Below are 24,455 nucleotides of genomic sequence, written 5' to 3'. Positions count from 1 at the left end.
ATGATTAAAGTAATTGAAGTTAGGCCTAGAAAGAAATTGCGGTTGAACCCAAGTTTCTTTTGCATGGGAGCATTCCTTCAAACAGGCGTGTCTTCTTGCACACCATAAAAATCAAGCAAGACCTCCGTTATATGGTTCGAGAAGTTATAGCCCTCAAACAGTGTACGACACTGACAAGAGGCTTGGCATGCAATTGAATTAGCGTGGTGACAAAGAAACAGTGAAATTCGTCGGCAAAGAATCATGCATCAAGAATCAAACTAGAATACGAAATTTCTCTGGTATTTGCAATTTTCTAGGTTGGTGATCAACGATTGGTACTTAGCTGCACAGCCACAACGGCTCATTAATCAATAAAGGACTAGAAATGCAAGCCTCATACTCTACATGGCACATGGCAAATACTTGATTGCTGGAACGCAAGAAAAATAGGTAGTAAAATAAAACTTTACTTTCGATAGAGAGGACGGGGGCGCGAGATCAACAATAACACCATGAAAAACATACATTAATGCAATCATGGTACATCAATCCCCCTAAAATTAATTGGTGAAAAAAATACAAAATATCAAACAAGGGTTTTTCTGCACAAACTGCCAGAGGTTAGGAGTTCTCACACCTAAGGAGTCATCAATACTTGGAATTAGTCATCCATCTTGTGATTCTATCGAAAACTGCCTTGATGAATCCCTCACAAATTACTATTATCATCCTAAATCAGCAACTGAATAATCTACACGCACCAATAGACAAGGCAGTATTGCCAACCACCCAAACCTCTGAAATCAGGGAACCTATGCCAAACCAGTCCCAACATGATATATTGGGAAAAGCAGGAAAACTAAATTTTAAAGAGGAAAATGCTGCATGTGTTCTCAAACCATCTGGTATTTGATTGAATCAAGGCGCTTGTGACACAAGTCAAAATGCCCTTGGTGTAATGTGCTTACGCCCATATTGTATAGCCTATATCTATGAGTCAACCATTTCATCTTGCAACTCGCTCGGGGCAACAAGTCCTGGAATAGAAAGCATTCTTTGTCTTTCCCTCTCTCTCTGAGCTGCAGCCTCTTCAGCATAAAGATCTTTGTTATCCTGCGGTGGGGGGGGGGGTGGTACAATTAACAAACCATAGGTGCTGAAATAAACTAAAAATATAAATTCCAACACATCATGCTACAGAGCGAAGCAAATCAAAGTAACAAGCGGTCATGAATACATGGGACTACATTCAGGAATTAGAATACCAGGAATGTTGTGGAATCAACAAAGCTACTACTTTTTGAACACAACTTATTTTTCAGGTCATTCACCAAACTATGAGTGCTTTTGTCCAAGTAAAGGATTTTTTTGACAATATAAGCTGTTTTTCCTTTAATAAGAAATGCTTTCCAAAAAAGAAAAAGTTTCTCAGAGAAGCCAAACTGGCACAAGGTTCTAAAAGCCAGGAAAAAAAAAACCCAAAACTTGCAGAAAATTTAAACAATTAGCATATGTACCAGCTAGTTAGCGCAAACAAGATGCAACGTTCTATTGGCACTACTACATAAAGCATTACCTGAGCTGAAAATTCTTTGGACTGTACAAGAAAATCTCGTATATGAGTTTTAAATGTGGGGAGGTCATTTGTGGACTCCAAAAGTCCATTAACAAATTGAGTAACCTGCAAATTTTTTTAAATTAGTCATCGATTTAGGCAAAGAGGAGAGGGGGGAGGTTATATATTAGTTGTTTCTCCTCAATTACCTCGGAAGCAGTCATGTTGGGAAATGAAGTGCTTAAAAGGTTTATAGTAAACTCGCGTACAAAAGCTGCATTACTTGGGTATGGATACGGATTTGTAGCAGCATCCCAAAGAGGCTCGGTTAGGGCACCAGTTTCTGCCTGAAAAACGCCAGACTCTTTCATTATAGTGATTTCTCACTGATTAATAAAACAAATAAAAGCATGATTTTGAAACAGTACCAGACAGAACAAATGTTGAAGCACCAAGACATGAAATTTGAACCCAGGCTTATGAAAAGTGTCCGTCAGAACAGCAAATATCTCTTGCTCAATTGTCAAAAAGTATGTTCGATAAAACTGATTACAGAACTCTGATGCCTGTTTAATGTTACAAATAGACATTCAACCAACAAGAAAAAAATTAATAGAGATTTTTTTTTTTTGATCAGCAAAAAATTAATAGAGATAAATGAGGGAAAACTTGAGGGAGGATCAGAATCCTCCAAAACAAGAAAAACTATGGGAAAGAAACTTTGAAGGTCAACAGTGAGAGTTATGAACAAAATAATATACAAAGACCACACCTGAAACTTCTTCAACATCTCCAACAACAGGTTCAGCCCAGTTTCAGCAATATTCCTTTCTGTATGCCGAAACGCCCATATTATTGAATCCATAACAAGCTTCAGTTGCTGAAACAGATTACAAACCACATCAGGCACAGGCTACATAAACTATATTGGAAGAGCAGTCACAGTCAATATTAGGTAAAATCAAATAAACTGCCATGCAGTTGGTTTAGCATAGGCGGACTGCGAGCAAGAAACACAACCTGACTTGACAAGCAGATCAAAGCAGGGAAACAATGAGTAGCTATAGCACGCAGTAAAGAGAAGAACTTTAGCCGATGCTCTGGATAATCTTCAAAATTTTTTGTAATCATCTGTGTAACAGAATAAAAGAATAGATACAAATCAGTTGATATCTAGTTGCAAATATTCAATAATCATACAATACACCGACAAAATTGATAGAAGATAACTGATGATTAGTCAAAAACAGAAGTTCAAAATGGTTTCAGACCAGTTTCTGTAAATTTAAATTTCGATTAACAGAAACCACAAAGTTAGTCTACATTTTCCAAAAACAAGGCATGTAAATTTGTAAAAGCAAATTATTCAAAAACAAAAAGGAAGTGAATGAGGGTTGGGAAAGCTGGAAGTCAATCTAAGGGTCATTATCAGAATGATGATTGACTATAGCATTCGCATCCTAGCCAAATGACGTACTATACAATTACCTCCAGTGTACACTGGAATACAGCTTCAAATATTTGTGGGACATCTTCAACCATGGCAGCTTTATATCTGCAAAGTATACGAAAGAGAAATATGAGTGATATAGCAAACATTTAGCATACTCTTCCCACAAACTATTTTTGGCCAAGGGTTGGATCAGATACTAAAGGAGAAATATAAATGTAGAATTTTGAGTGCTAAAGCTCCATACATTAATTAATAAAAATAAGCAAAACTGAGAATAATTGACATACTTGTTTACAATTGTGGCAAAAAGTGACAAAACCTCTGATTCCCTCGCATCAGGCACATTCCTGGCATAATCTCCTAGAACAGGATCCATCATTGGTGGCACAAATTGTTTTCCAATTTGTGGTTGATCTTCAGCCTTGTCCAAGAATGTCTCAACTAGTTTAAGTGTTTCTCTCTTAACCGAACTGCATCAAGAACAACACTATCAAGGTACTAAAAACAGTAATCTGGTTAGTACAAAACCAATGTAATATCATTTAATCTAACCGTAGAAGTTTCACATAGGATGTTCTAGATGCAAAAGGTCCCCCTTCTGCAATACTTTTTGATATAAGCTCACTATACATTCTGTTGCAAGTAAAACATATACTATTTAATACTTACTGGGGGAAAAGAATCTAATCCAATGCAAACAAGTATCTATGCCAAAACAATATAGAGAGGTTTCAGTTAACAAAATATACCTGTACACATTCAACATGTCCAAAAAGATCAATGTGATTTGTGGCAGGAAATATGTTCCTAAAGATGATGCAACACTCGTATTCGTCTGCAATTTAGAAGAGACTTAAATCACAAATTTATTATCATGAATTTGGGGGGAAAACAAACAAACTACAGACCTTGGACTTGACTACGGACATAATGGTTATAGATGTAAAATATAACTATTCACATGTCTTCACCTAAAAGCTTGAGCTTTTGGAATAATTAGCTCAGATGTGGTATTAGAAGCCGCCTACATAACCAAGCCGTCAAGAGTTCAATCCTCCCTTCCCCATTATAGTAAAAAATTGAAATTCAACAAAAGGTAAGAGAGCTTGTGCATTGTCCATGCTTCAAGAATCAAGGCCAAAGGGCTCTTGCATGAAGGGACACATTAGAGATATAATATAAAACCATTAATGTGTCTTCACATTGAAGCTCGGAAGAAACCTAACATAAACAAAGGTGTTCAAACCTTTTGGCCTAATGATCAACAATTGGCATGGTATAATCTTCTAGCATACTGATTCATAAAGTTCAGTAACAAAGTCATTTGATGTATTTTTTTTATGCAAGTTAATTGGGAAGGAAGGTTGCCCTATTTCAAGGTCAGGTTAAGCCAAGCCACAAGTTTCACCAAAGGCTTAGGGCAGCAGTACTTATAAGAACCTATGCACAAAGGCAAGAAACAGAAGGAATTAAAACAAAAAAACTTATGTTGAACTGCCAATCATGCAAACATGAAGCTAAAAGAGTCAAAACTTCTATTCTGTTCATTTACCAATAATGGAAGGAAAAACAAATAACATAAAAAACATTTCATCCCTTGACAAAGAGTAAGATTAAACAACAAATTAATCAAAGAACTTAGTAAAGATGACAAGAAAGAATGTGTATTCTCAGTTTCAAAAAGGTTTCCAAGCGCATAAAAAAAATATACTCCCTTTGGTCTCAAATATAAGAAAAAAAAAAAAACTTACACTTGTTAAGAAAGTAGTTTTTTTTATAGGAAGAAGGTTGGTTAGAATCACTTAATTATACCAATTTCATTTAAAAGATAAACTCTTTTCCTAAATTACCCTTCCTTGATGGTTGATATCAAGAATAAAAGAGTGTCATTGGAAACAAAACTCAATTAAATGAAGGGCATTTTAGGAATGATCTCATTAAATAAGGCAAACTTAGTTGAGATTTGCTTATATTTGAGACCAATATAAAAGGTTTTGTTTTTGCTTATATTCAAGACTGGAGGGAGTATAGCAGAGTCACACAAAAATTACTATGAAGTTATACCTGCAATATATTAAGCACATTTCGGATTACATCTTGATCCTTCAGAAAATCAGCATTTTGATGTGCCTTCCCTATAATTTCCATCCATCTCTGCAGAAGAAAATGAGTAGGATCTCTGGCATTATAACACTTGGCTTCCAAAAAAAAATTGTGAACTCATGTAGATTATAACATTAAAGAGATAAAGGAAATAGTGCAGCTTCTCAAGCAAACAGATAACCTGGTTTGGGAGCACCATCAACTTTTGAAGATATTCATCTCTCTTCTGGGCATCAGACTCTGCTTGAATCATGTTACCAACCTAGAATATTATAATATCACTTAAAAATATGCAAATACAAATATAGACACATCATAAGGCTAAAATTATCAATCAACTTAAGAGAAAAAATGGATACAGATTCATAGAACGTGTGTATTTGATGGGGTTCAAGATCAGCAATTGTATTTGGAAGGCCAGATAGAAGTTCAGAAACAAATGGCTCATTTTCTCCAACCTGACACAACAATGGTCATGATTATTATTATTATGTATTTCATCAGATAGCAAGTACTGAACTCATACGGAAGAAAAAAACTAGACTCTGCTTTTGGGAGATGCAAAAGGAATGAAATGTTACCTGGGTGATTACAAATTTACGCTTGCACTTCTGGACTATTTTCAGAAATGTGTCGCAGGCCATATCCTAAAATAAGTTAAACATGAACAAAATTATGCGTGAATGAATTCCCAAGGGCAAAAACTAGATGAAGGGCAATAACACAAATAGTCTACAAGGCATATATGGATTAAAATAAAATACAGTATCACACCTTGAGTTGGATTGTCTATACACTAATAATATAATCAATTTATAAAAGAAAACAGAGAATCGGAGACTAACTTTATATTAAAACTAAAGAATCTAATACTGATTTTTAAGCAACTTCATATTTGTTTCTTGAAGATGGTTTATATACATTACTAACTGTCCTATTGACAGTTTAGGGTAGAAAAATTAGAGGGAACATATTAAATGCGTGTATTGTTTTCTAGTTATTTAAACACGGAACACTTCTCTATTAGGGTCTATGACTCTGGGACAGCAAGTTTGGTTGCATTTTGAATATTCTGTGTGATTTAGTATTGCTCTTCTCAGATATATCAATTGATGTTCTATCAATCTCAACTTAAATTCATTTTGACATAAACAAAGCTCATAACATTAAACAAGGACAGCCTAGGTTTGTTCTAACAAGTCATGCAAATATCATCAAAGATAACAGACATCTGACGACTGACATATATCAAGGAAAAAACAAAACCTGAACCCCAGGATGTGACTCATGCATAAACTCAAACAATTTGTTCACAACAGTTTTTAGAAACTTCCAATGAGCTCTTAAAAACCGGGGATACTGCCCCACAACATACCTGCCAACAGAAGCAACCATGCATTATTCAAAAAAAGGAAAAAACACCATTTAACATAGAGTAAATGAATACACAAGCATTCCTTACATGATATTACTTGCAATAACAGCTTTGTTATCTTTTCCCTTTGTGATTTCACATAGATTTAATAAATCACGAATCACCATAACCAAAAATCTATTTTCCTGCCACAAAACAAGATGTGAGTTATAACTGTTTAAAAGAATCAACAAGAAAAACACATATGTTAGCCCATTGGGCCTGCCTTCCAGGCTTGCATCTCTTGTGTTGCATTTCACCCAGAACCCTTTCTCCCAGTTGTACAACTCTGTTTCTTCTCTATCAAGGGAGGTTCTTGCCTCCTTTGTTGCTCTATGTTCTGTTCTTACCAAACCATCATATGACCCTATGCATTCTTTTTCAGCCATACTGTGACTTTTATTATATTCTTTGGTCTTTCTGTTGTATTCACTTTCTGTTATTTTTGTTCATAATTAATATAACATATAGAATAAACCAATATGCTAATAATATTTATACAACATTTACAAAATAATTAATGCAATAAAAAAATTAAATTTTTACAGAATTTTAAATGATATTATTATATTATTAGTTATTTATACTATCATTTTATATTTTTTGTAGGATCTTATGATCCTACTACGTGGCATGATCTTTTAACCCTCTCCCAATCTTAGTAGGATCTTTCTTACAACATTGGGCAGAACAATGCATATTGGGTTGTTGACAGTACCTGTTCTTCCACCATGGAACCAGATATAGATCCTATAGCCCAGCATAGTGTGTTCAAATTGTTCCATGTCCAGTCCTCACCACTAAGTTGTTTACTTAACTTTCTCAGCATCTGCACATTATAACACAAGAGTCCACTGCATCAAGGTGTGATATATATGGAGGTACTAAAATGCAACAATTTCTTAATTGTCAGTCAGTATATCATATCACCCTAAATGAAAATAACATTTCCATACAACATAGGTAAATCCTTGGGTTAATGAAGTTCAGCTTTGTATTGAGGTTTGAACATAAGACCTCGTGCAAACAACCCAACCCCACCCCCCCCCCCCCCCCAACCACTAGGCCAACCCTAGTGGGTTTTAAAGTTCAGCTTATTAATATTATCTTTCAAGCAACACCTAACATAATTTGACATCCTGATTATACCCTTGGAAAAAAAGAAAAAACCAGTTCATATTTGGAAAAAATAAAAGATATCAACTTCCCCATAATAAAGTTTGAAATAGATAAGACGGAATATTTTATCTCCCTTAAAAAATAGAATAGATCCACTGCTTTCTAATTCACATACCTGCTTTTCAGTATCATCATGGTCAAGATGTGACAAGTAAATAAGAGTCTCCCTCATAATCTGTACAATTGATTGAACTTTGATTAATTAGAAAATATGATGACAGAAATCTCTCAAATTTATTAGTTTATCATCTAATAAAATACAGGGAATGAGGCTTCAAAATATTTTGTATATCTATGTGTAGAAATTTAAGTATGGCAAAGGTCAAATTTCACCTTAATACCTTGTATTGAACAAGAACATCATTGTCTTTCATTGTTTCACGAACTATATTACCATTTTCATCTTCAACTATGAGAACCTCTTCTGGTTTAGCCATACGACAGATCATAAGCATTCTCAACTTTGACATGGGACTGGCATAAAGCTGTCGGCGCTGAAGAAGCTGTGAACCAATGCCATCAATCATACCGGGCACCTGCTTGCCATTGAGAAACATACCATCACTTTAACCATTCGTAGAAAGATGAAAATATTATATCTGAAATCACACGAGAGACATAAGGAAACTATTGGAAATTTAAAATTGAACAAAAATACACCTTTGAAAATGTTGTAAAAACTTCAGAACAATATTATCAATTAAAAAACGTATATTCGAAAACAATGGGTTTTGGTTAGAGACCAACTGATCTAAACTATATCTTGTAAATAAATATCTTAGATCACATAACATGAAGACTGTAGTAGGAATACCCTGTGTAAGTGCAACTTAAAGAAAAAATCAAATAAAACTTATTGAAGAAAGAGAAAGTAAAAGAGTGAGAAAATAATAAGGAAAAATGGAGGAAGATAGCCCATAGATTTGATTTTATTCATTAGATTACATTTACAGCATTGTACTTTAATTAATTCATTAACAAGTATAATAATATATTATTATTTTTGGGGAAGATGGTGTACAGAAGGAGCAGTATGAAAAACTAAAATGGTTCTCTTAATTTTTTTTCTAGCAGGAATTTATTAAGACTGAAAAAAAAATTAGAGGTAAAGGAGGATAAGAAATCCTCTTTAGAAAGAGAAAAGTATAAAAAAAAACAAATGAGAGATATCAATGTAGTAAACGATGGCCAAAATATGTACCAAGCACACAAAAAGGGCAGTATCCTATTTTGCAAAGTTATTTGTGAGGGAAAAGAGAATCTCCAGCCCTTGATTTTAACAATCAAGACCAAGGTTATGAGCAAACATTAAAGAGACAGCACCTGAAGTCCTATCATATTTGCTGCTGCAGGGTTCTCCAAACTACGTTGTGGCTCAAACAGTTCTGAAACCAAGACATTCCAGTAGTCCAGACAGACCTGATATATTTCACAAAACAAGTACAAATACAGATATTGTACAATTCAGAACACCATGTTAGGACGCTTTGGGGAAGGGGAGAAAGAGAGGTCTATCAGGCTAACTCAAGAATGAAAAACAAGTTTAGCAATCATAACATAAGAAATATGTAAAGGGTATACATATATGTCAATATCATCATACCTTAAAAACCTCAGTATCATCCACATATGAGATATTAATAAGATATTCAAGACCCAATAGCAAAGCAGATATATTCTCTTGAGTGGACTCCAGAATTCGAATGTGAACCTGCATAAACAGAAGGGTATCCCCACACCACTATTAGTGTTAATAGAGACTTGAAGCTCATCAAGCACACTGAAAAACGATATGGGCAAAAAGCAGAGGAGGAAGAAGTGCTACACAGATTAAGAAAAAAAAAGGAAGAAAATTTAGGCACAACAATTCAAGATACAGAAAGGTGGGTCCATTCTCAAATGTGCAACAGACATGATATGATACACAAAGCATAAAAAATACCCAAACAAGGCCACATTCTTTCACCTGGTCTCATTACATTTCATGAATATAAACCTGCCTTGTAATCAGACAAAAAACTGAGAAAATAAACCAGCCTTGTAATCAGACAAAAAACTGAGAAAATAAACCTGCCTTGTAAAATGAGGTGAAGAACAGTGCCAAATTCTGTATAAATGCCTAAACAAGGAAAAAACTGTCAGATAGATGCTTCACAAGTAATTTATAATTTAGTAGTAAATCAGGCTTCTTGCTTTGCCAAATTACAGAGACTTACTTGTTCCTCACTTGAACCATGTGAATATGCCTCAGGTATATTAGTAGTGGGCGGAAGTATGGTCTGCATTAAACATTACATTATCCCAAAATCAATCAAAGAAATTATCGCATAATCAAAAAATAGAACAAATGGATACAGGAATATGATAAAGCAAATGAACAAAATACAATGTTGAACAGAATGTAAAGTTATTCAAAATTCAAACACACCTGTAACTGACCCATGAATATATTATACATCTTAATATGGGCATCATAGTAATTTCCAAATTGAAGTGCTGCCACCTGTGAACATAAAAAGTAAATAATAATGATCATGAAAGTTTCAAGTAAAAGCATAAGGACTGAGACGATGGAGCATACCTCAGTTAAACATTGCAAAGTCAGGTTCCGATATGCAGGAATTGGGAAAAATTTTAGCAGTGTCTCGAGCTGTAATAAAAATACAACCAAAAGATTTCAGAATTCCTCCAAGGCAGTGTTACTTAAGCAGAAAACCACACCTACCAATGGTGATTCAAATATATAGCCCAAAGGAATCCATGATAGGAAGGCATGCAATGTAGACAGTGTTGCACATATGAGCTCAGTCCGTTGGGACACTGATAGCACATATAAGCACAACTCATGAACAAGCTGAAATTCACTGTAAACAACCACAGATAATTCTTAGCAATATATAGGCACTCCCTAATAACTTGTTAAATAAACAACTAGAACCTGAAAATCAATAATTGATATCCAGCATTTAGACACCAGTTTCAGCTATAAAGAAAGATAAAGAAGATTGTCATCCCCTGTAAAAGAGATATATGCCTTGATAAATGTAATTCTTTTTTTATAGAAATTGGCCCAATAGTGAGAAACCTTTGAAGGTTTACACACATAGGCCGAAGAGGGTAATAGAGTCCATTCAGAATTAGTGTTGGAGTGCTTTGTGAGTGAGAATTGAGTTAGTAAGAGGAGTGAGAAACAGTGAGTGAAATCTGTTATAAGAGAAAGGGCACTGGTTGTATTTTTTTTCGGGGGGAGGGGGGATATGAAATTGGGAGTCTAGAGATTCATCTCTGACTTTGGGGAGCTTGCTCTCATTTTCCCTATGTGTTTTTTCTGTTATTTTCCCTTCTTTTACAATACCTATCATTTTCCTATATAGTTTAGATGAGCTTCTGATCAATATATATGATCTGTAACAGAAGCTCATCAGTCTTTTGCATTTCCTATACATTTCAGTTTAGAATTCTCCCTTTTTCAATTAATTTAATACCCCCTTCCCATGGTCAGGGCTACCTCAATGGTATGTCCTCCCTTGAACCAGAATGCAAGATCTCCAAAGTAAAAGAAAGAGAAATGAAATAGCACCCAAAAAAATTGTGTTGGAAGTATTGTTTATAAACAAAGTCATTAACTGTTACCTATTCAATGAGTGTTTAAGCTCTTTTATCTTCTGCTGAGTCATCTCTCCTCTTGAAAAATCAAAAACCTCTTCACTCAAGAGCTGAAAGAACATTTTTGTAATGTTACTCATTGATTAAAGGAACAAATTTAGATAGAAATAAGGATAAAGTTACCTTCAATATTGCCATACAATTCTCACAAATTGTTTCACTAGTTTTAGCCGCTGAAACAAGGTCAGGAATGAAGCTTCTCCATCTTACTGGCCATTCATGCTTCAAAATCTGTGCATGCAGATTTTATTTTGAGAACAAATTCATATGTAGGCAAATAAACATCAAAAGAATGCACTAAAATATTACAACAGATTTATAAAATGGCAGAAGAAACATACATATCCATTAGAAAAACAGAGGAAAACTACAGAAAATGTATCAATTTCATCTAGATAAATAATACAACTGGTTGAGAATATTATGAAAAATCAATTTCAGAAATATTAGGTAAGTACAGCATTATAATATTAGGTATGTACAGTATTATTTTTACCTGAACTAATATAATATTGAGTTTGTTGACATACAACCGATCTGTTCGAAATGAGGCCTCATTGCCAGAAAGCTATGCAAAAAAAAGGGTCAATAACAAGACAAAAGATGCAGAAGGACTATAAGAATCAACAAAAAAACAAATCAAGTGTGGCTGATACCTGTACAATAACATCAGAGATGAAATTTTTCATTCCATCTCGCTGGTCAACAGGTAATGCATTCCATCTGTATTTAATTACACCTTCTAGAACCTGTATAACTTGATTAGTATTAAAGTGACAAAGTGGATAACTTGTTTGACGCCTAACAATTTCCAAAGACACTAAACTGCAAACCAGTCAAATGCAGGAGTTAAGATGAAAAACCAACAAAGTAAACAAACACACACACACACACACCAAAAGAGAAATACACAAGTAAAAGAGTCAATAGTTCTATCCAGCAAAACAACACCAAAAGATTAGTTTCTATGAGCTTTCATGGCAAAACTAGAATATACAGGTTGAGATTTTCAGCAAATATAATAATCTAGATTCAAGCCCTCTGGGAATGGAATTTTGGCTACAAATACTCCCCCTCAAATATTGATTAGTTTTAACTTAAACACCTAACTATATGTCTTTTAAAGTAATCATGCTTCTTGGATTTCAATTGTCCTCAATATAGTAAACAATGGATCAGGTTCCTTTATAAAACAAAGGAAATCAGTCCTGAATATTCATTCGGCATCACCATATAATTTACAGCACTATGTTCCTGGATTTCAATTGCAGAACAATTCGGTTGAGAGTTGACTCCATGATATGATATAATACTCTAAACTCTCAAAAAATTCCATTCACTTCTTAGAACAGGACAATGTTTTACGTGTTACAGATGAAAAATAATCGGCATTAGCTATTTACCCCACATGTAGAAGATCAACAAACAAACTAACCTGCAAGGCAAAGAACTTGGTATTTAGGCTTTGAGTGTTCTGCAAAATATGCATGACTTGAAGCCACGTGTCAGGATTATTTTTCAAATCGCGCAAAATCTGATCGGCAGCAGTTCTCTGCATTATTAAAATATAAACAAATGATTACTTAAAAACACAAAAAAAAAAAACGAGCATGCAATGCAAGCATAAAAAAATAGCATGTTTTCTACATTGACAATACTACCAAGACTTTTTTATTTCCCGAGTTTGCTACCTTAGTGAACCAAGTCAGTGTTTCGAGAAAGTATTTATAATGATGAAAGGCGAAAACAATTTCACAGTGAAAAAATTAGCTCCGTATAGCTCGGAGAGTAGTAAACCCTAACTGAGCAAGTTAGTTCCGTACGGTTAAACTGTTTTGACGCATTGGGAGAGACGAAAAGGCAGTGAAAGAGTAGAAGTTTCGAGAAGCATAATGGTGAAGCAGAAAGAGGCGAATTATGGAGAATGTTGAATCGGGAAGGAAAAAGCGAAAAGAGAAAGAGTGAGAAAGGGAAAGGAGGCGCGACCTGTTCCTTGGATCCGGTGCCATAGAAGGCAGCGACAGTGGCATCGAGTAAAGGCACATCAATGGGTTGGCTCAAATCTCTGAGCTTCTCGGCGGCCATGGGAGTGATAAACCCTAGAATCTCAGAGAAGAGATTGTTGCGAAAGAAAGATTTGATTTGATTTGATTAGTGATTAGAGGGAGGAAGCCAAAGAAGGAGGGAGGGAGAGGGAGTTTGGACTTCGTAAGTTATATATAGAGAGAGAACACACATGACAGCTTGAATTTGAAGCAGACTTGCAAATTTCGGGAATTTTTATTAATTCATTATTCCTTTTTCTATCACCCGCTTTTTTGGGCGGCCATTTCTTCAAGACTCTGTACCCCATGGCCAGCGCAACCTTATTAACCATTGGGTTATGTAATAGTTTGGGCGAATTTAATTAAATTGTGTAATAGCTTTGGTGGACTGAATTAGTTAGTGTGTGTTTAATTTGTATTTTTAATTCTGTTTTCATTTTTTTTTCACTTTTTAAACTGTTTTTGTTCTTGAAAGATTAGAATTTTGAAAATTTTCAAAAAATTAAAATTTTAAAAATATGTTTTATTTGATTTCTTGTTTTTTGTTTTTAGAAAGTAAAAACATTGAAAATTTATGATATAATAATTTTTTATCTTTTTTGTATTTTTAAATTTATTTAAAATTATATTTATTATCATCTCATTTTCATTTTACCTAAAATGAGGTTTCTGTTTTTAACTGAAACTTAAATTTTATTATTTTTATTTTCTGATTATTTTCTATTTTCATTTTCACTAAAAATATTTTCAAAAATTCAACCGAACACATTTTCATATCATTTTCTATTTTTAGTGAAAATAAAAACAGAAACAAAGACAAAACAAACCCCCCTTAACATTTGAGGCAAATTGAGTTGAACTGCTTGAAATTGTAAATTTTTCACATTTTTTAATCTCAGGTTACAATTCAGTTTGGTTGAAGCAGTTTAAAATTGAACTATGAAACAGTTATGTTCAATTTCTTTTAACAACCCTACGACGGCTAATATAAATGTTCAGCTTTTGCTTTTTTAAATACAAAATTTAAAATAAAATGTATTAATTAAAATAATTTAAAATATTTTTAACTTAATGTTTACAATAGGAATAGTTTGATTTTACTTTTTAATTATAAAAAAAAAGTCATACTAAAGACAATAGTTAAGGTCAATAAATAAAAAAAATATTGACAAATCTGCATTGAAAATTATAAAAAAGGTGTACTTTTGTAATAAAAGCTTTCCATTTTTTATTTCTTAATCAATGTTTTTAGGATATTGATTAACATTTTCTTATAAAAGTAATTCATTCAATTTCTTAATTTTTCTTGAAAGACTAAAATGTTAATATCATTATTATTACTAGTGAAAAACAAGCACCACGTGTATATCCCTGTACATCTTTTAGTAACTTTGTTAAAATGAAAATCAAAAAAGAAATGTATTAGTAAAAAAGAAAATATAAGTAACAATTACTTAAATGAATATTTATTACATAAGTACTTAGCTAAATATTTTTTGATAATTAAAGAAAATAAAAGTTAAACTATTTTCATATAAATAATAGGTTAAATTACTCATTTTGTCCTTATAGTTTTATAATTCTTATTTTTTTAGTTTCTATAATTTAAAAGTGATCTTTTTAGTCCCTATAATTTACATTTTAATTTTGTCCTTGTAATTTAAAAATATTTTTTTTAGTCCTTATAGTTTCTTATTTTTTTAATTCCTATAATATTCAAATTAAGAATTAAAATGTAAACTATAAAAACTAAAAAGAAATTAAAATGTAATCAAACCACTTTACTATGGGAACTAAAAAGGCAAGAACTGACTAAATGAGTAATCTAATTCACGAATAAATGAAAAGCCATTTCAGTAATCCTCCTAGGGTCAAATAATTTGTAAATAAGCTCATTCAAAAACATACCCCAAGTTCAATATCGTATTAAGAGAGAAGACAAACCACCATGTGTGATGCTAGTAACAGCAAGAATCCATGAAGTAAAACATGAGACGTTTTTATTATGTGAAAGACAATTGAAGGTTTTCAGCACGCTACATTAAACAGAATGGCCAAATGGTACAGTTCTGAATTTCTGATAAAATTATCGCGCATTGACTTCAATTAATCAACCTCTGTATTCCATCAAATCAATCTGCTCATTCATTGTTACTGTCGATGTAACGACTTGAAGCGACGGTGACCCTTTCGAAGAACGTGAAGAAAACGTAGAGACTGAATTCAAATTTAACCAATAATGCCAACAATTTGGCTCCAATTCATCCAAAGTCCAACAGCAATGAGAAAACTTAAAGTTAATAGAATAATGTTAATTGTACACTTATGGTCAACGTGAAAAATAAGACCATATCATTTTTGGTTTCTTCTCTTTTAACCCCAAACCTTTGATGTCTGACTGCCTTAGTGTAAGGATGAAACCTTACAAATGCCTGCTATTGAGGTTAAAGGAATCTTTGTATCATGTAAGTTCTTTCGTTGGTGTGCAGATGCACTTGCCAAGTTTCCCAAACCTTTTTTGGGTTTACGATTTCATCAGGAATAACTTCAATTCTCCAATATGAACAGAAACAGGTTGCCAACTTGGTGTGCACTCTTCACAATACGATTCGATTCACGATTTGAATCCCAATTCAACTACCATGGTTGAGACAACTTTACCTGTTTTATGTTTAAATAAATGAAACAAAGCAGTCACTTCTATACTGATTATAATCAAAACCCATCTGTGGCAATGATAGGTGTCTACGAAATGAAATTTGTCGGAGGCATGCCACTCAAACAATACTGCAGCCTGTAGGACAAGATATATATCCTGTAAGAAATGACTCCCCAGGCTATAAAACTTGTAACCTGAACCAGCATGGCCATCATTTCTTCACGATACAGAAACTGAGCTGCTCCATGAAAATTTTCCAGAGGTTTAAACTTTAGATTACCTTCCATCTGAAATATGTCATACAGGCTACATCAAAGAATTATAATAATATTCAGCACCTTAAAATGCGTCAATTAAAACCATAGCCCACAGATATAGCATCTTCTTTATGTGCTTTGCTGAAATGAAATGGTTGCCTCCACATATTTGTCAAAATAGCTTAATGGGAAAGTATTACGAGAAACAAATAGTCACTTCCTCAGTCACTTTCTATGTCCATCTCATCGCGTCTCAAAGTATTATGAGTTGTTCTATTGCCAATCATAATATTTGCCAATTCTTGAATTGCATAGGAAGTGCTTTGCCTCATTTTAGCAGCCAGTATTTCAATGTGATCTAAAAACCCTAAACCCAAGAGCTGATTCCTCAGCATCTCAACAGTAGTAACATATGGTGGTATTCCTTCATCAATCATCATTTCAAAATACTTACATGCCTCCTCTAGCTTTCCCTTCTTCTTACAAAAACCATGGATCATGACAGAATATGTTGAGACAGAAGGATAAAACTTTTTGTCCCCCATGTTCCCCCAAACTTTAGTTACCTTATCAAACCTTCCTATCCTAATCAGCAATTTGAGCACCATGTTATAGGTATGGCGATCAGGAAGACAGTTGTCTTTTTCCATTCTAAACATTAACCTTATGGCTCTATTGACCTCACAATGATCACAATGGTAAGCTTGTATTGCATTATAACTCCAAGTGTCGGGTCTTACTCCTCTTGAAATCATTTCATCCAACAACAGATAAGCTTCTTCCACATGTTCATTCTTACAAAGTCGTTTTATAATACAATTGTATGTAAATACATTAGGCAAAATGTTGTACCTTCTCATTTTATCAAGAACCCTGAGAGCTGATTGCACATCATCTGCATCACAGTATGAGTGAATGAATATTGAATAAGTAAAAGCATCTGGCTCAACTCTTTTTGACAACATATCATGAAAAATAGTTTTAGCTTCATCCACACAACCTCCTTTGCAAAGAGCTTGTAACAAATTATTATATGCAAGCAAATCCACTGGACATCCTTGTTCAAGCATTGCTTGAAACAGCTCATGGGCTTTCTCTGAATCACCAATATCACCCCATCCACTTATCAAAATGCTGTAAGTTTTAGCAGTTAACAAGAAACGATTCTTAGCTTGATCAAAAAATTGTTGAGCCTGCTTGACGTGCTTCGTTTTGCATAAAATGAACAAAAGCTTATCAAAATCGTTAATAGTTGGCTTAATTCCAAACTCATCCATTCTATTGAAAGACCGAATTGCACCATCGGGTAAATTAGCTTGGCTATATGCCCTGAAAATGAGCCAGAAAATTTCACTGTTGATTTCATAATGACAAGACCCTCTCATTTCTATGAGAAAATCCCAGAGTATGGCAAATTGTTTACAACTTCCCAAAATTTCCACCAAAATGTGGAAGCTCATAACACTGTGCTGAAAACCTGGAATTGATTTAGCCCAAAGAAAGAACCTGTGGGCTGAGAAGCCGAGATTATTGCACCTCTTCAACACCTGGTCAACCAAATTTGTAGATATTTGTGCTGAAAATGGATTGAGAGAAAGTTCTAGATCATGGTGAGGGTATCGGTGATCACTGAGTAGACGAGATATCTCATTCACAAGGTCAGGTAATAATGGCCCTGAGACTTGTGGGGTTGGGAAAGAGTGGAAGTGATGGTAGCTGGGCTTGTGTTGGACAAGAGTGCAAAAGAAAGAGGGTAAGATTTTATACTTGGAAAAGAGTGACTGAAAAGCCATTTTGCACAATGTGATAATAAGGGAGATTAATTCCAGCACCAGGAAGGATTCAACTTCGTTAAGGCACCTTCAATCGAACATTTTCCATTGCTCAAAATCTGGGCTTCTAAAGATGTGAAAGTCATGGATGTACACGTTATATGTGCTAGTGCCATAGCACACACAACTTGTTTTCTTTCCTGTTTAGACATCAAAGTAAAATACATTTTATTGTATATTAGCTATCACATAACAAATAAGTTTTTACCTATATTCAACATCTAAAACACAAATGCCAGACATGGCACTTAGCAGTATTTGTGAGGCTTTAATTATCAATAACTTGAAGAAAATAAATAAGATTCTAGTAGAAGTCGTACAACATTGAAAAAACAAGTATCAAGCCTCAATATTAGGGAGCTGTCAGATGGGTCAGCCACACGGCCCAGGACCATGTGAGCTAGGGGTAAGGGAAAAAAAACCCATAGGGCCAAGTAGCCCATGTGCCAGCCCATTATAAGAAACACAAATTCATTCACAAAACAACAAGCGAGAAAGAGAGAGGATCCAGTCTAAAATATTTTCTTAGTAGCATACATCAAACTGCTGAAAATTAACGTAAATCAAATTCTCATTAATTGAAATGGTTTTCAGCTTACAAAAAGCAAGCTAGTGGCTCTACTCTGTGCTTAACGAGTGCATTAAGAGGAAAAATAGGCTTCTTGCTGCACACCAATTATAACATTTATCCAGTTCAACAGCATTTGACTTTTGATATGAAAACTTACAGAGAGTAAATCTTGCTCAAAGGGCCATCTTGCAATTAATCAATGCTTATAGGAGCTCAAGTAGCTTCATTTTCACCTGTAAGCATACAAAGCAACCATTTAATCCAACATTGACATAATGATAAACTAATAGATCTGTACAAAGCTGAATCCCAATGACATGCTTTGTCCAGGTCTAACAGAGTACAAATTCAGTGCTATTTTTCCTGCTGGCTACCTATTTGCATATTTCAAATATATAGAATAAAGTGACTAGTCCTTAATGCCATATTTGTAATATCCAAACCAAATATCTCTACAGCCCTATCCTCAAAATTTAGATCCAACTATGATGTATATTTTTAACAGACAAATGTTAAAAATAAAACTCACAATGATTCAGTCTTCAATCCTCAAATGCTTTTGCTTTGGAAAAGAATGAGATTAGGTTAAAGCAAGAGGGTGGGAAAATGAATGGGGCGGGTCGTAATCGTCTGAATCGCAGACTATATCGTTCACAACACAGGCCGTTGTTGAATCGATCATAGCGAGAGGGTTCATGGATTCATTAAAGTCTGAGAGTGAGTGGCCACGCACGCCACCACGAGACGAGGAATTTTCTTACTTCATCCAGCAAATCTGATATATACCATTTTTTTTAATTTATTATGTAAAACTTATATTATTTTTTAACATAATTAACTTTTTAGTTTACTTGATTAGATTGCTAGATTAATAACACAAAAATTACATGTTAAAAATATAGATTGTTAATCTATATAAATTATACCTAAGAATATTGGATGAGAGTTAAGAAAACAATTTGTCCCACAAAAAATGCTACCCACTTCATTTATCAAGTGGAATTTATTAAATCCTGTTTCTTAATTATTTCTCTTTTACAACGCTTAAACCAGCTAAATGTGTATTTAATTTGTGTAATACTATTTTATTATTTATTATTTTAAAAAGAATATGTTTTGAAAAAATGGTCTTTGTATCTTTTTAAAAAAAACTATCCTTATTATTTTTTTTAATCTTTATATTTATTTTTTATTATAATTCCTATAGTATTTTAATTTTTTTTCCTTCAAATTTTTGACAGAGTCAAATAAATAACTTATGTATTATAAAGAAAAAATCAAACTAAATCTTTATAATTGTTTTGACCACAATTACGGTAATTACAACTAAAACTATCTATTGTTATTGTTATCATATTGTAGGTGACAATTATTATATTGGTTATATTGGTGGTAAGGGGTAAAAGATGTAATCGTGATAGTTGTTTGACGATTTCAATCTAAATTAAATCTTTAAAATATTTAATTTATATTTGATAAATTTTTTAGGAATTTTATGGATAAATAAAATTTTTGTTTAAATTTAAAATGTTTTAATATTGACTATATATATATATAAAGAATATGACTACAACGAAAACAATATCTTATGTTAGAACATGAAAAAAATTAATAATAATCATCAGATGATTAAAAATAATAAATTATTAAAATTAAAATATTTAATATTTTAAATTAAAATCTATTATATCATCTAATATATCATTAAGTCTCTAACAGAGACACAAATAATCTTTACATAATCGGTGACAATAAAGATGACGATGACATAGTCATGATCACAAAGAATATGACAATCATGCTTATAATGATAAGTTAATATTAATTGAGATATTTTAAGACTTTTGTTTAGTGATCTCTTAAAGATTTAATGATTATATTTAATTTTAATTTTAAAATATTTTAATTTTAAGTGTATATTATTTTTAACCATGATATAACGTTGTTAATTATTCTCATATTTTCATGTAAAAAAATATTGTCATAAAAATCGTGCGCGCGCTCTCTCTCTATATATATTTCTGCAAGAATTAAAACTCAAAGACAAGTTAACTGTATAAAGGATTGCATGGATTGATACACTGGTTAAGGACTAGATCAACACCTCAGAATATGCTAGCTTAGTTCTTATGCCGATCCCAAATTCAAGGAGGTATACCTTATCAGGATTAATTATGCTCGAAACTTTGGAAGATATGTGTTGACACCTTTTGTTGTATTATTTTTAACAGGACTAAGTGTCGTAAAAAAAAAAGAAAAAAAATGATTTTTAGAAACAAAAATTCAGGTTTTTTTTTCTTCTTCTCTCGCTTTCCTTTTAATTTATATTTCAAACTTTTCTCTGCTTACATGTTCTCTTTCCCCTTTCTATCAAATAAAAAAAAATGTTCTCTTTCCCCCCTCCCAAACAAAGGGATAGGAAATGAGAAAAGCTCTTGTTTTTTTCTATGATGCCAGAAGGAATTGATTGACAATGCAACTTTTCGGTGTTCTATTGATTTTAATGGTTGCTCATGATTTTAATTTTATAATGCTTAATAGTCTGGAATAGTTTGAAACTGATTAATGAAGGAAAAAAGTATTGAAAGATGGAAGAGTACCTGAACTGAATGAATAGGAAGTTGGTATAACTAATAGCTTGCTTTTGTTAGTTTCTACTCATATTTTTCATTGCAAGCTATATCATTTAGTGGTGAGATATGTGTTTCACCCCTCCTCCACTCATTTTGTTGTGTTGACTGTGTTATCCACGCAACAATATATTGGATGCAAATCGAGTAAAATTGAACAAAAAATGCATCGTTTGAGGGAGGAAAAAGGTCTAATGATATTGAAAATGTATATTTATTGAAAGAGGGAATGGCATTTGAACTAAATGCGTTAGGTAGTTGGTATAACTTTCTGTTGTTAGTTTCTACTCGTATTTATGACATCATTTGGTGGTATGTGCTTTTATCTCCACTCATTCTGCAGTGTTGATCGTGCTATCCACGTAACAATATATATTGAATGCAAATAGAGTGACATTGGAAACAAAACGTACCTTGATGGAATGGGGGAAAAAGGTTTGAATTGAAAGTGTATATTTATTATCATATCATGTTATTCAATTGTAAAAGGTGATCAATGTATAAAAGGGGAGACAAATTATTTTGTCAGTCTTAATAAAATTTAATTTTGCTGTACAAATGATATACACAAAAGTGAGGAAAATTTACAATAAAATAGTGCCCTTATTCAAAGTAGAAAAAGGAAACACACCCATTTAATTTGCATAAGAGAGGCAACTTGTGGCAGTTGGCCATCCAGGGAGGTAAATCATGTATCTTCTAAGATAAAATTTATAATATAAATCATGAAAGAATTATTTTTTTTCAGACAAATGTCTGTTATCATGAAATTAGGCTAAAAGGCCATCGAACATGTATTATTATTTGAATATAAACGTACACAATTACAAACTCTAAACGAGTTTTTTTTTTTTTGTTGTTGTTGTTGTTACAAACTCCAGCAAGTTTGAAAAGTGGTACACAATAATGAAATAATATATTAGGCATCTCAGATGGCCACACTGCGCAGAACAACAGTTTCAATGGTAAGTCCAGGTCCAAAACCGAACAACACACCCCATTCAAGTCCTTCACCTGTGGTTTTAAGTCCATTTTCAGCAGATTTCCTCCTCATCTCATCCAAGATGAAAAGAACACAAGCACTTGACATGTTCCCATATTCACTAAGCACATCTCTAGTGGCCTTCATCTTCTCAGGTTTGAGACCTAACTTTTGCTCAACTTGGTCAAGAATAGCAGGCCCACCGGGGTGTGCAATCCAAAAGATGGAGTTGTAATCAGAGATGTTCAATGGGTTGAAAGCCTCAAAAAGTGCCTTGTCAATGTTCTTTGAGACAATCCCGGGAACATCCTTGAGGAGGTGAAATGTGAGTCCAACCTCACGAAGGTGTCCATCAATAGCACCTTCACTGTCTGGAGCAATTGTTTGTGCAGTCCAAACAAGCTCATACAAAGGCTTCTCAACTTGTGGAATTGGGTCAGAACCAACAATGACAGCAGCAGCTCCATCTCCAAACAATGCTTGGCCCACAAGACTATCAAGGTGAGTGTCACTTGGTCCACGGAATGTGACTGCAGTGATCTCAGAACAGACAACAAGCACACGTGCACCCTTGTTGTTCTCAGCCAAATCCTTGGCCAAACGAAGAACCGTGCCACCTGCAAAGCAACCTTGTTGGTACATCATATACCTCTTCACATAGGGGCGAAGGCCCAATTGTTTGGTCAGTTGGTAATCAGCACCAGGCATGTCAACACCACTGGTGGTGCAGAAGATCAAGTGGGTAATCTTTGACTTTGGCTGGCCCCACTCCTTTATGGCCTTTACTGCAGCCTCTTTCCCTAGCTTTGGTACCTCTACCACCACCATGTCTTGCCTAGCATCCAAAGAAGGTGCCATGTAAGCACACATGTTTGGATTCTCTTTCAAGATCTCTTCGTTTAGGTACATATATCTCCTCTTGATCATAGACTTGTCACCTGAAATTAGTCATAAAGAAATATTAATGTCAATCTAGCTATATTGTAAAATTAACACAACATACACAATAATGAATAACTTTTTTTTTTTTGTTGAAAGTCGAGTATTTGAATTTTGAGGGAGAGTTAAAGACTAATAATCTCTAATTATAATGAATCACAAAATGACTACTATTGTTGTAATAATCTCTAATTTTTTAAATATCTAAACTAATTAGGTTGATTCAACAATATTGTAAGTAATTTATAATGGTACAAACATTGATGCCCTTTTAATATTTGCACCCAATTAAATTTTATTTTCTTTCAAGGGATTCACAGATATAATAGATGATATAACGTGACAAGAAAACAGAGATAAGATGTATCAAATGGTGTCAAATTAACTGATGTAAAAAAACAATTCTGTGGTAGTGAGTTAAATATGGAAATTAAAAAAGAAGATAAGAAGATGAGAGTAGTGGGACATACACATGCGCTGGAATTTCTCTTTGAGCTCGGTCATGTGCTCACTGTTGGTGATTCTGAAGTAGTAGTCAGGATAGGTGCTCTGATCAACACAGTTTGGTGGGTTTGCAGTTCCAATGGCAAGGATGGTTGCTGGGCCTTCTGCCCTTTGTGCCTGGCGGATCTCAGCTACGCTCACCATCTTTCCTTCAAATTAAGTGATGATATTCAGAAATCAATTAAAGTACTGGGAGCTATTTGATCGAACTCAATTACAAAATCAGAGAGGTTGAAATGAAGGTGTGCTTTGAACTTGTTTGAGGAGATGGCATTTTATATGTATGTGAGGGTTGAAGGGTAGGTGAGTATCATCACGTGCATGCACCAATGTACACCAACATATACATTTTTCCACCGTCTACTACGACTGTTTGTTAGTTTGTGACCTATGTATGAGTTTGGTGGCATATGCCCGCATGTTTTCCATGACCGCCTCTACCCCTATTTATTCTTCCTTTTTTTCATTTACCAGCCAATAATTGGGGATATTTTATTTTATGCATCTCCAGCTACCCCCATCAACTTCGGTATCCATATGCTATCAATGATATATTAACACTTTATATTTTAAATATCATTTCAATGCCTTTTATTTTCTCTCTCTTTATATCAAATCATAAATTATATTATACCTATTTTTTATTTTATTTTTTTGTTAAATAGCATAATGAATATTGACGTA

The 24,455-nt window shown here is 33.6% G+C and overlaps 3 protein-coding genes across 3 annotated transcripts; all 3 read right to left on the bottom strand.

Moving 5' to 3' along the window:
• Window positions 1–480: 480 nt before the first annotated feature.
• On the bottom strand, window positions 481–13,607 carry LOC100787912 (protein EXPORTIN 1A). Its single transcript, XM_006590385.4, has 32 exons — window positions 13,339–13,607; window positions 12,788–12,904; window positions 12,009–12,101; window positions 11,849–11,920; window positions 11,476–11,583; window positions 11,320–11,402; window positions 10,412–10,550; window positions 10,268–10,336; window positions 10,115–10,189; window positions 9,903–9,965; window positions 9,761–9,805; window positions 9,290–9,397; window positions 9,010–9,105; window positions 8,028–8,222; window positions 7,802–7,861; window positions 7,226–7,336; window positions 6,556–6,653; window positions 6,360–6,468; window positions 5,675–5,740; window positions 5,453–5,551; window positions 5,275–5,355; window positions 5,055–5,144; window positions 3,740–3,825; window positions 3,543–3,623; window positions 3,278–3,460; window positions 3,026–3,092; window positions 2,558–2,668; window positions 2,310–2,417; window positions 1,966–2,103; window positions 1,747–1,884; window positions 1,559–1,663; window positions 481–1,095 (listed from the first exon to the last, which is right to left on the bottom strand). The coding sequence occupies exons 1-32, from the start codon at window positions 13,435–13,437 to the stop codon at window positions 973–975; spliced, it is 3,216 nt and encodes a 1,071-aa protein (XP_006590448.1). The 5' UTR covers window positions 13,438–13,607; the 3' UTR covers window positions 481–972.
• Window positions 13,608–15,619: 2,012 nt separating this feature from the next.
• LOC100810899 (pentatricopeptide repeat-containing protein At1g52640, mitochondrial) lies at window positions 15,620–19,487 on the bottom strand. The gene is made up of 3 exons (XM_003538610.5): window positions 19,246–19,487; window positions 18,874–18,949; window positions 15,620–18,285 (listed from the first exon to the last, which is right to left on the bottom strand). Exon 3 carries the CDS (start codon window positions 18,104–18,106, stop codon window positions 16,535–16,537), a length of 1,572 nt encoding a protein of 523 aa, XP_003538658.1. The 5' UTR covers window positions 18,107–18,285; window positions 18,874–18,949; window positions 19,246–19,487; the 3' UTR covers window positions 15,620–16,534.
• Window positions 19,488–22,045: 2,558 nt separating this feature from the next.
• On the bottom strand, window positions 22,046–24,181 carry CHS8 (chalcone synthase). The gene is made up of 2 exons (NM_001317656.2): window positions 23,738–24,181; window positions 22,046–23,266 (listed from the first exon to the last, which is right to left on the bottom strand). Exons 1-2 carry the CDS (start codon window positions 23,913–23,915, stop codon window positions 22,275–22,277), a joined length of 1,170 nt encoding a protein of 389 aa, NP_001304585.2. The 5' UTR covers window positions 23,916–24,181; the 3' UTR covers window positions 22,046–22,274.
• Window positions 24,182–24,455: the final 274 nt, after the last annotated feature.

This window comes from Glycine max, chromosome 11 (assembly GCF_000004515.6).
Source record: "Glycine max cultivar Williams 82 chromosome 11, Glycine_max_v4.0, whole genome shotgun sequence".
In the NCBI taxonomy this organism is placed as follows: Eukaryota; Viridiplantae; Streptophyta; class Magnoliopsida; order Fabales; family Fabaceae; genus Glycine; species Glycine max.
Note: the sequence above shows the minus strand (reverse complement) of the source record. Positions and strands in the feature narration are given on the sequence as shown.

Coding starts and splice junctions, on each gene's coding strand:
- LOC100787912 (XM_006590385.4), bottom strand. CDS start 13,437: ATGGCCGCCGAGAAGCTCAGAGATTTGAGCCAACCCATTGATGTGCCT. Junction 6,654..7,225: donor GTTCCATGGTGGAAGAACAG/GTACTGTCAACA, acceptor GTTTTGTGGCAG/GAAAATAGATTTTTGGTTAT. Junction 3,826..5,054: donor ATGTGCTTAATATATTGCAG/GTATAACTTCAT, acceptor TCTAAATTGCAG/ACGAATACGAGTGTTGCATC.
- LOC100810899 (XM_003538610.5), bottom strand. CDS start 18,106: ATGGCTTTTCAGTCACTCTTTTCCAAGTATAAAATCTTACCCTCTTTC.
- CHS8 (NM_001317656.2), bottom strand. CDS start 23,915: ATGGTGAGCGTAGCTGAGATCCGCCAGGCACAAAGGGCAGAAGGCCCA. Junction 23,267..23,737: donor AGAGAAATTCCAGCGCATGT/GTATGTCCCACT, acceptor GACTAATTTCAG/GTGACAAGTCTATGATCAAG.